The following is a 13,512-nucleotide window of genomic DNA, read 5'->3' as shown; positions in this document are numbered from 1 at the left end:
CATATGGAACCAAAAAGAGCCCGAATAGCCAAGACAATCCTAAGAAAACAAACAAACAAACAAACAAAACAAAGCTGCAGCCCTCTTCAAGTTATACCACAAGACTACAGTAAGTAAAAAAGCATGGTACTGGTGCAAGAACAGACACAGAGACCAATTGAACAGAATAGGGAACCCAGAAATAAGACTGCACGCCTACAACCATCTGATCTTCAGCCAAGTCAGCAATAACAAGCAATGGAAAAAGGATTCCCTATGTAATAAATCATGCTGGGAGAACTGGCTAGTCGTATGGAAAAAATTGAAACTTCCTTACATTATGTGCAAAAATCAACTCAAGATAGATTAAAGACTTAAATGTAAAACCCAAAACTATAAAAACCCCAGACAAAAATCTAGGCAATACCATTCAGGACAAAGGCGTGGGCAAAGACTTCATGACAAAGATGCCAAAAGCAATACCATTTGACCCAATGATCCCGTTACTGGGTGTATACCCAAAGGAATACAAATCATTCTATTAGAAAGATAAGTGCACACGTATGTTCACTGCAGCACTATTCACAATAGCAAAGACATGGAATCAACTTAAATGCCCATCAATAACAGACTGGATAAAGAAAATGTGGTACATATACACCATGGAATACTTTGCAGACATTAAAAGGAATGAGATCATGTCCTTTGCAGGGACATGGATGGAGCTAGAAGCCATTATCCTCAGAAAACTAACACAGGAAAAGAAACCAAATACCACATGTTCTCACTTATAAGTGGGAGCTGAATGATGAGAACACATGGACCCGTGGTGTAGGAACAACACACCTGGGGCCTGTTGGAGGGTGGGGGCTGGGAGGAGGGACAGCATCAGGAATAGCTGATGAGGCCAGGCATGGTGGCTCATGCCTATAATCCCAGCACTTTGGGAAGCTGAGGTGGGCAGATCATTTGAGGTCAGGAGTTCGAGATCAGCCTGGCCAACATGGCGAAACCCGGTCTCTATTAAAAATACAAAAATATTAGCCAGGCCTGGTGGCAATGCCTGTAGTCCCTGCAACTCGGGAGGCTGAGGCAGGAGAATCGCTTGAACCCGGGAGGCAGAGTTTGCAGTGAGCCAAGATTGTGCCACTGTACTCCAGCCTGGGCGACAGAGTGAGGCTCCGCTGAAAAAAAAAAAAAAGAGAATGAGTGCTGGGCTTAATATCTAGATGATGGGATGGTCTGTGCAGCAAACCACTATGGCACACGTTTACCTATGTAACAAACCTGCACATCCTGCACATGTACCCCTGAACTTAAGAGTTGGAAATCAAAAAGAAAAAAGATATTAACTAAAAATAAAAACAATGTGTACTATTTTTTCTAATCAGAAAATGTGATTTTATTTTATTATTATTATTTTTAGAGTCGATGTCTTGCTCTGTCACACAGACTGGAGTGCAGTGGCATGATTAGTTTTGAATTCCTGTTCAAGTGATCCTCCCACCTCAGCCACCAGAGTAGTTAGGCCTACAGGCACTGCTGCCACACCTGGATAGTTTTAAAATTTTTTTTTAGAGATGGGGTCTTGCTATGTTGCCCAGGCTTGTCTCAAACTCCTGGCCTCAAGTGACCCTCCCTCTGTCTCCTGAGTCGCTGGATTAGAGGTATGAGCCACCATGCTCAGCAGAAAATAATTTTTTTTTAACAAGTCATTAGTTCCTGGCAATTCTAGGTCACTTCCAAATCCATCTCATTTTGCAGTGCCCTGTTCTTAGTAGTCCTGGTTTAGGAAGACTTGTGTTTCACATGATAAAGGTAGCCAAAACAATGAAAGTTGAGTTCACAGAGTATTTATTTTTGTTCCCTCACAGAGTATTTATTTATTTTTGTTCCCTCACATAATTCAGCACAATTAAATTCAGCAAATATTTATTGAACACTTGGAGATGATGAAGGAAAATGATGATGTGAACACCATGTTCACATGGTGTCATCTGGTACAATGGAAACGGCATGGGATTTGGACTGAACCAGAATTGTCTTAAATCCTGGCTTTGTTAGTTTTAGGCATGTCATCTTGAGCAGTTGACTTCACTTTTTGAGCCACCATTTCTCTTCCTTAAATAAAGATATTATTTATAATAAAGGTTGAAGGTGCTTGGCACACAAGTTCTGCCTTTAGCAGTTAGGAGTAAAATGTCTTCCATAGCCAAATTTTAGTCTCAATATTGTCCCATCAGCAGGAAAATAGCCACTCAGTTCCTTTGTTCTTTTAAGGCATCTAGTCTGTTTCCTATTAAAATGGTACTTAGTAAGGGGATTCTAAGTTTAGAAATTAATCAGAACCATTTTTCTAAGGTAAATGCAATTTGGCACATTGCCTCCATTAAAGGAGGCTTGTGCAAAAATGACACAGTCTCTCATTTTTTGGGGAGCCAGGCAGATTACACAGGGGGTAGGAAGGCAAAAGAGGAAATACACAAGGTGGATAAGCTAAGGTTGTGTGGGTAAAGCATCACTTAGTTCATCCGGTTCCATAGCTCGGAGGACCACGCCTTTAACCATAGATGGCATATTTAACAGGGCACCGGGACCCAAGAACCAGGGAGGGAAAACAGCCAGAAGGATGCTCCCCTGTCTTGTCCTCCACCCTGGGTCATATGGAAAGGAAGGAGACTAAAAGAACTCTCACATCTTTTTCTAGATGGGTAACAGGTTATCTTCAGCTTGCACCCCTCTGGAGTGCACTCTGAGACACTGGAACTTCTTTAACCTCAGGACTTCAAGAAGAAAAGCAACTCATTTTCTTTTGCACAAGTGCATGGCATTTTTACTAAACCTTTGCAAACATTGTAAGACCAACCCAACTCTTTTAACAATCATATCAGGCGGGCCCAAAAAAGAATAGTTCCCCCAAATTAGAGAAGTAACCTCCAGGGAAACTGTCTGAGGATTCCCATTACTTGGGGCCCCTTCAAGTTCCCTTCTCATTATAGGACCTTAGGCAAATGAATAGAGACAGGCCAATTTTCTAATGACCCTGATAGGTATATAGAGGCTTTCCAAAATTTAACTCAGGTATTTCACCTCACAGGGAGGGATGTTATGCTGCTCCTAAACCCGACCCTCACAGCAGCGAAAAAGCAGGCAGCTCTGCACGCAGCAGAGAATCTTGGAGATGATCAATATATCTGTTATAATACAGCAAAAGAGAAGAAAGCAGATAGGGAAAGTGAAGAAATAGCAAAAACTCCATTTCCAATTGGGAGAGAGGCAATTCTGGTTAACAACCCTAATTGGAACCCCAATAACTGAGAAGATAAATGGAAAAGGAAGCGCTTTTTAATATGCATGTTAGAAGGTCTATGGAAAACCAGGACCAACCCTCTCAATTACTCTAAACTGTCTATAATAGACCAGAAGTCAGATAAGAATTCTGTAGCCTTTATGGAAAGACTGAGAGAGGCTGTACTAGAACCCACCTCCTTATCCCCTAATTCAGTTGAGGGGCAGCTCACCCTGAAGGACAACTTTATTACACAGGTAGCTCCCAATATTAGAAGGAAAGTACAGAAGCAAGCTATAGGACCAGATAGCACCTTAGGGAGCCTCCTGAAGATGGCCACTTCGGTCTTTTTTAATAGGGACTGGGGGAGGCCCAAAAGAAAGAAAGAAAGCTCAGGAGAAGGACAGAGGCTCTAGCAACAGCTTTGCAGGCTTGCAAGGTCCAGGATCCCCGAGGTGCATCCACTAGTTGCTATCGGTGTGGCAGGGCAGGGCATTTTATGAAGGAATGCCCAGGAAGCAAGACGAAGCCAGCTGGACCCTGTCCAGCCTGTGGCGGAGATCACTGGAGATGGAACTGCCCCCAGAGGTGGAGGCCACTGCGTTCAGGACCACTCTCACAGATGGTCCAGCAGGACTGATGGGTCCTGGGGCTCAAATGCCAACTCCAGTGGCTCAAACTGCCATTACAGCACAGGAGCCCCGGGTGATTCTGGAAATTAAAGGAAGGAAAGCAGACCTCCTTCTAAACACTAGAGCCAGTCTCCTTTCTCTCCTCTAAATCCAGGCCTCCCCTCTTCCCATAAAACGACCGGAAGGGGCATCTCAGGAAAAACTCTATTCCAATATTTTTCTTAACCTTAGTTGCAGTTAGAAGAACCTATTGTGTACACGTGCTTCCAAACCATTGTCATAATTGCTCTATGAGTGAAAAAAAAAAAGCCTCCAAATTGACCCTAGGAAATAGTTTACCTGTTTACATGCCACATGATGAGGCAGAATCACTGTCCTCTAGGGGGAGCGCTTAGCTAACAAACAGCCAGTAAAGCAAGAAGTACATAAGGCAGGATAAGCAGTAGTTGCTCTAAATAATGTCTCTCCCGAGGCACAAACACTTAATTAACTGAGCTAATAGCTCTTACAAGAGCACTTGAATTAAGCAAGGAAAGGCAACTAACATTTATACCTACTCCAGGTATGCTTTCTTAGCTCTCCATGCTCATGCTGCCATTTAAAACGAAGACCACCAATGGATCTCCTATAAAATATCACCACAAAACTAGCAGGTTATTATCCTCAGTTTTCCTTCCACGAGAAATAGGAGGGTTGCATTGTAGGGGACATCAAAAGGGAACAAATAAAGTAGCCGAAGAAAATACGTTAGCTAATCAGGCAGCTAAGTCAAAGGCAAGGAAGCCTCAGGGCATCAACATACTTCAGGCCCCTTCTAATTTAGGAAGGCTTCATAAGAGAAATTAAGCCCCAGTATTCCCCCGCAGAAATAAAATAGGTCACTTCTCAAGGGCATACTTTTCGGTTCTCAGGATGGTTACAGTCAGGATGGCAAACTCTATTTGCCAGCCTCCAGCCAACGGAAAATCCTTAAAATCCTTTGCCAAGCTTTTCACTTGGGAAAGGACAAAAAACTTATCAATGTGCTCAGAGACTGTTTCAGGCAGGAAACCTCTCAATTGGTTAAGCATGTAAACTCCCTAGCTCACTTCCAATAGAAATTAACACAACCAGCAAGAACCAAATCCCAGGAAATAGAACCACCTTTATTTAACCCAGGAAATTAGGTATTGGTGAAAACTCTCAGCTCTGTCTCCTTCCCTATGTCAAGCTGGAAAAGGCCGTACACTGTTCTTCTTTCAACCCCCTCAGCAGTAAAGCTTACAGGAATCAACTCCTGGATACATCACACTCAAGTCAAAGCCTGAAGAGCTGAGGGAGCAACCCCTGACAGCTCAGAGGAGTGTCATAAATATCAGTGTGAAGAAACAGAGCATCGTAAGCTGAAAATCATAAAAGATAAGTAACTGAGTGAGGGCTACTCATCTTACTCAGTCCCTCTCCTACCTCACCAGATACTTTTTATTATTTCTAACCTTTCCTCTCAAAGTTCATCACCAGATACTAAAACTTCTTTTTAGTGCATATTTGCAGGGAGATTTTAATTATTCATAGAATCACACTTGTAACTTTGTACATCCCCAGAGGGAAATGTTATGTCTTGGCAAGTAAAGTTTTCAATGGAAATTATTTACTATGCCACTCTTGTGGGAATTGTTATAGTTATGCTACTTTTTGCAAAAGAACTATATACTGCAGCAACCACAATGTGGAATTCTGGTTGTAAAATTCTAATTTTTGTAATTTTTCCCTAATTATTATCCTTATCCTGCACATCCTGCACATATACCTCGGAACTTAAAAAAAATTATTTAAAAAACCCATCAGAACAATATTTAAAATATTTAAGAATATGGGAAGTAGTAAATAGAGGTTCAAATGGTGTAAGATCCTTGCATTTTCAGGGAAGTGCTTAATGTAATTGCATATGTTAGACTCTAATAAATAAAGACTGCATGTTGTAATTTCTAGCATACCCATAAAAAACTAAACTTATGATCTAAAAGAGAAAAAGTAATAATATAAAATGATCCCGCAATTAATAAAAGAAGGGATAAAAATCGGTTAAATAGAAAACAAATAGTTACATGGCCTGTTTAAATCCAGATATTCTAGTGATTACATTAAATATAAGTGGTTTAAATGCTCTAACTAAAGCACAAAGATTTTCAGACTACATTAATAAAATCTAAATATATGCTGCATATGAGAAATAAACTTTGGCTGAGCACAGTGGCTCACGCCTGTAATCCTAGCACTTTGGGTAGGCAAATTGCTTGAGCTCAGGAATTCGAAACCAGCCTGGGCAAAATGGTGAAACCCTGCCTCTACAAAAGAAATACAAAATTTAGCCAGGTGTGGTGGCACACGCCTGTAGTCCCAGCTGCTTGGGGGGCTGAGGCAGAAGGATCACTTGAACCCGGGAGGTTGAGTCTGCAGTGAGCCGAGATGGTGCCACCACACTGCAGCCTGGGTGATAAAGTGAGACCCTGTCTCAAAACAAAACAAAACAAAACAAAAAGAAAAAGAAAAAGAAAAGGAAAAAAAGACATAAACCTCAAATGTAAGGACACAGAAACAGAAAAAAAAAGAGTATAGAATAATATACTATCAAAATACTAACTAAAGGAAAGCAGAGGCTATCATACTAGTATCTGATAGAGTAGATCTTGAGACTAGAAGCATTATTAGAGAAAAAGAAGGTGATTTTATCAAGATAATAATGATAAATCAGAAATATATTCCAATTGTAAATGGGTATTGCCATAGGTGGATTTATGGTCCCTCAAAGTTATCTATGTCCTAAGTCCCCAAAAACCTATGCAAAAGGGATACTCAGTGGTGTGCTGTGTTGTTTGATAAACTGTGCATAGTATGCAGTACCCAAGCATGTTCAGTACTTGCTCAGATGTCCTGTTCTGTCTTCTTACAGAAATGTACTTCCTTTCACTTTTACTTTTCTTCACATCTGAAGCTGCTCCATTAGAAATGAAGCAAGATAGACAGATGTTTTGCTGATTATATTAGTTCTAACTCCAAACATTAAAATGCAGATATATAATCAATAATATACTCTCTACCTAGGATTTATGTAGCACATTCATTTAAGAGGTACAAATTAGCATTTCTGAATGATGGCCATGCCCTATGTCCATAGTAGAAGCAGCCATCACCAAAGTCTATGTCTCAGACAATGAGATGTCTCATAGTGGACTCTGGTCATGTAAATCCCAGGACTAACCTGTGAACTGATGAAGCTCTTGGTTAAATTTAGAAAAGATTTGGCCTTGAGAGCTGAATTTGAAAACCAGGTCGTTGTGATGTAGGAAATTGTTCATCCGCTGGTAGATTTTGCCAAGGTTGAACACTGCTCTCAGGTATGAGCCCAGGGTACTGGAATAGGGAAGATGGAACATGTTAGTGGGTGACACAGTTATTGGTGAACAAGTACCTTCCTTTTGTCACTGACCTGTCCAACTGGATGCTTCTCTGGTGGCTGAAGACACACTTCACGATGCTGTCCACAGTCATCAGGGAGACATGTTGAAAGAGCTCCAGACATGAGTTCTGGGCAATGTGTTCCTCCCATTTGCTGTGGGGCAGGAGATGAATATCATGATCATACACATGCCCCTCTTTTCCCAATTTCTAAGTTATTTGATGTCCCTTTTAGAGCTTGTTGGGGTTTGAAAATACAAAGTGTACACAATGAATTTGCCGTATTATGCCAACCATATAAAAGAAAACACCTTGTCGGTACTGAAAATGAATATTGTGCCTTAGATGCTATTTGTGACTTTGTAAGGGTGGGGCAATGGTTTTTTTTCCCTCTTTTTCCTTAGTTGCAGTACTACAATTTATATAACTTTTATAATGGAAAAACTAAGCTGACAAAACATGGAATAAAAAACAAGAATTCAAAAACATCCTTAGAGAGCATACATAAACAGAGGTTTTTGATTCTAGGAAAAGATCCCTGAAATATTTAATACTTGACAAATTTTTTTTCCCAGATCCAGTGATAATTTAGAGACGAATTAGATGGCGGGGCGTGGTGGCTCACGCCTGTAATCCCAGCACTTTAGGAGGCGGAGACGGGCGGATCACGACGTCAGGAAATCGAGACTATCATGGTTAATTCGGTGAAACCCCGCCTCTACCAAAAATACAAAAAAATTAGCCAGGCGTAGTGGTGGGCGCCTGTAGTCCCAGCTATTCGAGAGGCTGAGGCAGGAGAATGGCGTGAACCCAGGAGGCGGAGCTGGCAGTGAGCCTAGATCAGGCCACTTCACTCCAGCCAGGGCGACAGAGCGAGACTTCGTCTCAAAAAAAAAAAAGAGACGTGTTAGAGATAGTTCTTGTTCTCAAAGATTTTGCAGTTAAGAGTCAAGACCAAAAATCCTCACCTATAGAGTAGGATCCAGATGTGTTTACACCCTTGGACATACCTGCCAATATCCCAGAGAATTTCACTTTGTCAAAAGCCAAATGTTTATGGAAATGAAGTTCTCCATTTCAGTATAAATGTTTATGCACTGTTAAGCTGTTATTAACTCTGTAATGTTAATTAATTAAATAATTCAATTTGAAAGCTTTTTTCCAAACACTTTACTAAAATCAGATGTTCTGAAAGATTGCAATTGTCATGGAGCCAAGAAGAGTAGAGAAAGAGCAAGAGGTCGGTGATAATGGGGGTGGTGTCTGTTTGGATGTTGGTAAGGGCATTGCAAGGAGAGGCACTGGTTGGAGCGGGCTGAAGGGGGCATCGTCAGGAAGAAGCCTCAGACTCGAAGAGAGGTGCATCAGTTCAGGGTGTGCTCTTCCAACTCAAGGAGGCTTGAGTTTGAACCCAGCTCTTCCTCTAATCTGCCTTATGATCTTGTATTTTTAGTAGAGATGGGGTTTGGCCATGCTGACCACGCTGGTCTTGACCTCCTGGGCTCAAGCCATCCACCCACCTTGGCCTCCCAAAGTGCTGACATTACAGGCATGAGCCACTGCACCCGGCCTGCCTTGTGACCTTGAACAGACTGCTTAATCTCTGCATCTCAATATCCTTACTAACAAAATGGAGATAATATAGCAAAATTGTAAGAGTGTAGTAGTATAAGAGGATATAATAAGCCTGACACATAGTAAGTGCTTAAAAAGTATTGGCAGTCACTGTATTTATATGTTTTGCTTTGATTTTTATTTTGGAGTGGGACATGGGCATGGTGACGAGCGTCATAAAGGATAACAGCATGGCACGCTGGAAAGCATGGGGCAAGTATGAATCCAAGGTGACGTGTTTAGGTGAACCCATATCTCTGAACTCCTGCATCATTAATAAGTCTTTGTGACTATGATTGGGATCCTGTGTGTAGAATTGCTTTACTCAGTGCCTGGGATCCTAGAAACTTAGTCTTTGAGTTGTCACAATCACCTCATTCAGGACCCCTGAAACAGACCTTAGCTGTGCTCAAAACCACCTGGCATGTCTGTGCCATCCAAACTCCAAGAAGGCAGGTGTGGAGACATACAACTGTGTCTTCTCTATGGGTTCTAGATAGTCTTGTGAAATCTCTGCACCCTCTTCTGTCTCAGCCAAAGCTAAAGCTCCCCTTTCTCCTTGACCACAAGGCAGTCTTTTCTCTGACCCTCTGTCTCTAGAAATCCTGCCCATTCTCCAAGACTAAGCTCCTGCCACCTTTCTTAGGAAGTCTTTCCTGACTTGACCTCCTGAACGTGATACACTTCTGTATGTCGGGATGGCTACTCCTATTGTTGTCTTTGCTCTTCTGCCTTGTGTTCTCCAAATGTAGTGAGTCTACTGGACTCACCCATTCATTCATTCAACTACTTCTCATTGAGCACCTACCCTGAGTCCATCCCTGTGAGAAGTGTTGGGTATATAAGACTGGGTCCTTGCCCTGATGATGATGGTCATGGTCTAAACATCAAATAACCCCACATAAACTGCTGTGAACATGGTTCAGAGGGAACTCAGAGTCTCTCTCGCCATATGGCTGGCAGCACCTCACTTCAGAGGCCAGGAAGGAATGCTGTCTTCTCCTCTTACCAGCATCACCCATACACTCTCAGACATCATGGTGATGAATATTTTCTGAATGCTGATGTTGAAGCCAGGTTTCACAATTTGGTGGTGCTTTTTCCATTTAGAACCATCCAGGGTCACAAGTCCTTGACCTTATGAAATGAGAGGGGCAAATGTTTCTATCACAGGCCAGGTAAGTGAAGAAAGACTAGGCACACAGGGTGCAATTCCCTATCTATGACACTGGAGAGAAGCTAGAGTGGACAGAGCTCTGAAAGAGTAAATGAGCAGGAGTAGACCTAACCCTTTGGGAATTAAGTTCAAATCAGAAAATTTGTTTATGCAATGAACTCAAAAAAAGGTCCATCCTATCCTATTTGATGGTCAGATTCATCAGCCTCTGGATAAGAGTTCAAATTTAGGGTGGGTGAGAATTACCTGAGGTGCTTGATAGAGGCAGATTCCTTGGCTTAATCCTTCAGAGCCAGTAATTCCTAGGTGTTGAGGTAGAATCAAGGACTTTTGAGTTATAACAAGGGTCCCAGCTAGTTCAGGTCCACACTTTGAGAAATACTGCCTTAGACTGGCACAAAGTTACAGACTGAAGCAGAGGTGCTGCTTTCTTTCCATAACTTTTGTGCTTCTCTTCAGGCTGAGGATCAATGATGGAGGACTAAAGGGGCTTTTCTTTATCATTCCTGCTGGGAAAGTGGGTTTGAGATTTCCACTGAGTTCATAAAAGACTTAGTTTAGGAGAGTGGGTTCTTTCAAAGGGATCCTCAAGAGCAAGATTTTCCAGGGACAATTAGTTTGGGAAAACTGATAATGAAATTTGTGGTGAATAATATTAAAATCTCTGTAGGGTGGAAAATCTAAGGAGAGGGAGAGAAGGCACCCATGCACATTTGATTCAGGGATCTGGGGCTACTACCCGGATCCTGAATCTCCTGGTGTGAACTTGCTTAGCTGCAAAGGCAGGTTGCCCAGAAAAGGGAGGGGAAGTGTGGTGGGAAAAGGAGAAAGAATGATCTTAAGCAACTTTCACAATGGCAACCTCTTCCAGAGCACCATTCTCAATAAGGTCCATGCTAGCAGGCTGAGGGACTCTCCTTCTTTTTCCATGATCTTCAAGTGGGGACAACCTGGGATAGTGACATCAGTTGGTGTGAGGAGGAGAGAATATGACCTCCAGGCCCCTTCTTATTCCTCCACCCCTACCCCTAGCTACACCAGAAATAAAGGACCAGTCCCAAACACGTAGAATAAGAGGAGATGCTATGAAGGACAAGGCAGGATTGAGCTCAGGCTTCTGAAGCAAAAGCGAGTGTAGGTTGTGGTAAGGTGGGGGAGACAGGAGCATTTAGTGTCTATCAGGAAAGTAATCTCTCCCCACACCTCTACCTCCACCAGGCTCAGATGAGAAAGGATCAGACACACATACTGATGTGGTTTGGCTCTGAGTCTCCACCTCAGTCTTACATCAAATTGTAATCCTCAGTGTTGGAGGGGAGGCCTGGTGGAAGGTGACAGAGTCATGGGGGTGGACTTTCCCCTTACTGTTCCTGTGATAGAATTCTCCCTAGATCTGCTTGTTTATAAGAGTGTAACAGTCTCCCCCCCACTCCTGGTGGCGATGTGAAGGTGTGCCTGCTTTTCCTTTGCCTTCCACCACAACTGTAAGTTTCCTGCGACCTCCCAAGAAGCAGAAGCCTGTATAGCCAATAGAACCATGAGTCGGTTAAACCTCTTTTCATTATAAGTTACCCAGTCTCAGCTATGTCTTTATAGCAGTATGAGAGTGGACTAATACACATACCAACCCAGGATTCAAGGATTTTGTGGATAATTGTGCTTTTGGGATCTGTAAAACAGAACAAAGGAGGCAAAAAATGGCATTAGGTGAAAATCACGAGTTAAAATGAGAGGTAACTTTTGTACGTTTCCATATTTCTTGGGAGTAACACAAATAGCTAGTGTGCAAGGTGGTTGGAGGCTAGTTTTTCAGCCCTTAGAATCCCAGGGAAGCCACAGAAGTAGAATGAGAACTTATTTATTCTTTCTCCACAGCACTTGGTGCTACAAGGTCAATAGCAGTGGAAAACAAAGTATAATTTTCTTTGTGGAAATTGAAATGACCCCACGATGTAAGTTGAAAAAACACATTTGTTTTTGTTGGGGAACTCTCTGACAACATTTTAAAGCTTCAATTTCTTTTGACACAGACATGTAAAGCTAGACACGGGAACATGACTTTGAGATAAATTGTAGATTTTACCCTTGTTGGATTTGTTTGAGAAAGATGTATATAAATGAATCAGAAGAAAAGGTAAGGGACATAACCTTGGTTTTACAGTTTTTGGAAAACAGGAATTAGTATCCTTCATTCATGCCATCAATGTCTTTATGTGGGATAAAGACAGGGAAGTAAAAATGGGGGAGAAAACATATGAACATCTAGGAAAAGAGAGGACTGTTAATATGAGATTCACTTTCCGCAGAAGTCCAGGTGAAATGAACCTGTAAAATACCTTGAGTTCTAAGGGTAGGAAGATACCTTACGGCATTCATTCTCTCAGGCCCTAGTGTATTCTCTCTGTCTTTCTCTCTGTTCATAGACTTCAATATAAAACAACTGCCCTCTAGACATTTCCCTTTGTGTACCACACAGACACCTCAGGGCCCCAGCAAATCCAAACCTGATCTATCCCTTCAACACCAGATAGCCTCCTCTTCCTCTATCCACTTAAAGACATGACTATATTCCCTATTCCCTGTCAAAAGTTGGGACCCCTTCTTAACTAATTCCTCATTCTCATCCTCCAAATCTTCTTGTTGGAAGATAATTCTGGCATTTCTTCGGAAACGGTTAAAAGAGACTGATAGAATTGTTAAGGATGTTTCCAAAACTATTTTGGGAAGAATGTATGTATGTTTACATTTAGGGCTAATAAGCATGAGCCTTTCTACTCTAGACATTCCAGGGTCCTAAAAAATAATGTCTAGGAGTGACATCAGCAAAAATGCTAGATTAGGAACTGTCCAGGGCCATCCCTCCCCAAAGCAAAAACAAAAATTATCTCGCAAAAAAACTGTTATAGTCAACTTTAGCAGAATTCTGGAAGACAGTTAGTTGTTTACAGCAACCAAGTGAGCACTTAATCAGAAGAAAGGCCACTGAAAAAGAATAGAAAAGATTGGTGGCATTGTAATTTAGCCTTGCCCCACATCCCTCTCCAGTGCCATGGCAATCTTGAAGATGGCAGCTTGCATTCTCAAGGGGTTCTGATTCCTGGATCCTAGAGAAAGCAGAGTGGTCTTTGTTCTCAAGGAATTTTGTTTGTTTTGAACTCTGTGTGGGTTTTCTAAAGGACTGGGGCTTGCCTATGTTATACCTAACTCAGAATTCTCTCAGGGCAGGGAAGTGTTCCTCAAAAACATTGAGAAGCAAAAGAACTATCACTGCTTCCTGGGACAAAAAAGAATAATTGAGGCAATAATAAACACACTGAAACCTAGAAGGAAAAGCCGGGAATGGGAATTTTTTTTGGAATCAATGCTTTAAGATGTTCTCACAT

The 13,512-nt window shown here is 41.8% G+C and overlaps 1 protein-coding gene across 1 annotated transcript in view; it reads right to left on the bottom strand.

Annotated features, from left to right (window-relative positions):
- LOC101014805 (putative inactive cytochrome P450 family member 4Z2) overlaps positions 1-13,512 on the bottom strand; it is an 87,652-nt gene that overhangs the window by 65,306 nt on the left and 8,834 nt on the right. The window contains 6 exon segments of the mRNA XM_009208012.4: positions 6,801-6,874; positions 7,142-7,293; positions 7,370-7,492; positions 9,743-9,744; positions 9,962-10,089; positions 11,754-11,798. Of these exon segments, the coding sequence (XP_009206276.1) occupies positions 6,801-6,874; positions 7,142-7,293; positions 7,370-7,492; positions 9,743-9,744; positions 9,962-10,089; positions 11,754-11,798 (524 nt within the window).

This window comes from Papio anubis, chromosome 1 (assembly GCF_008728515.1).
Source record: "Papio anubis isolate 15944 chromosome 1, Panubis1.0, whole genome shotgun sequence".
NCBI lineage: Eukaryota > Metazoa > Chordata > Mammalia > Primates > Cercopithecidae > Papio > Papio anubis.
The sequence above is the reverse complement of the archived record's forward strand: the minus strand, read 5'-3'. Positions and strand labels throughout refer to the sequence as shown.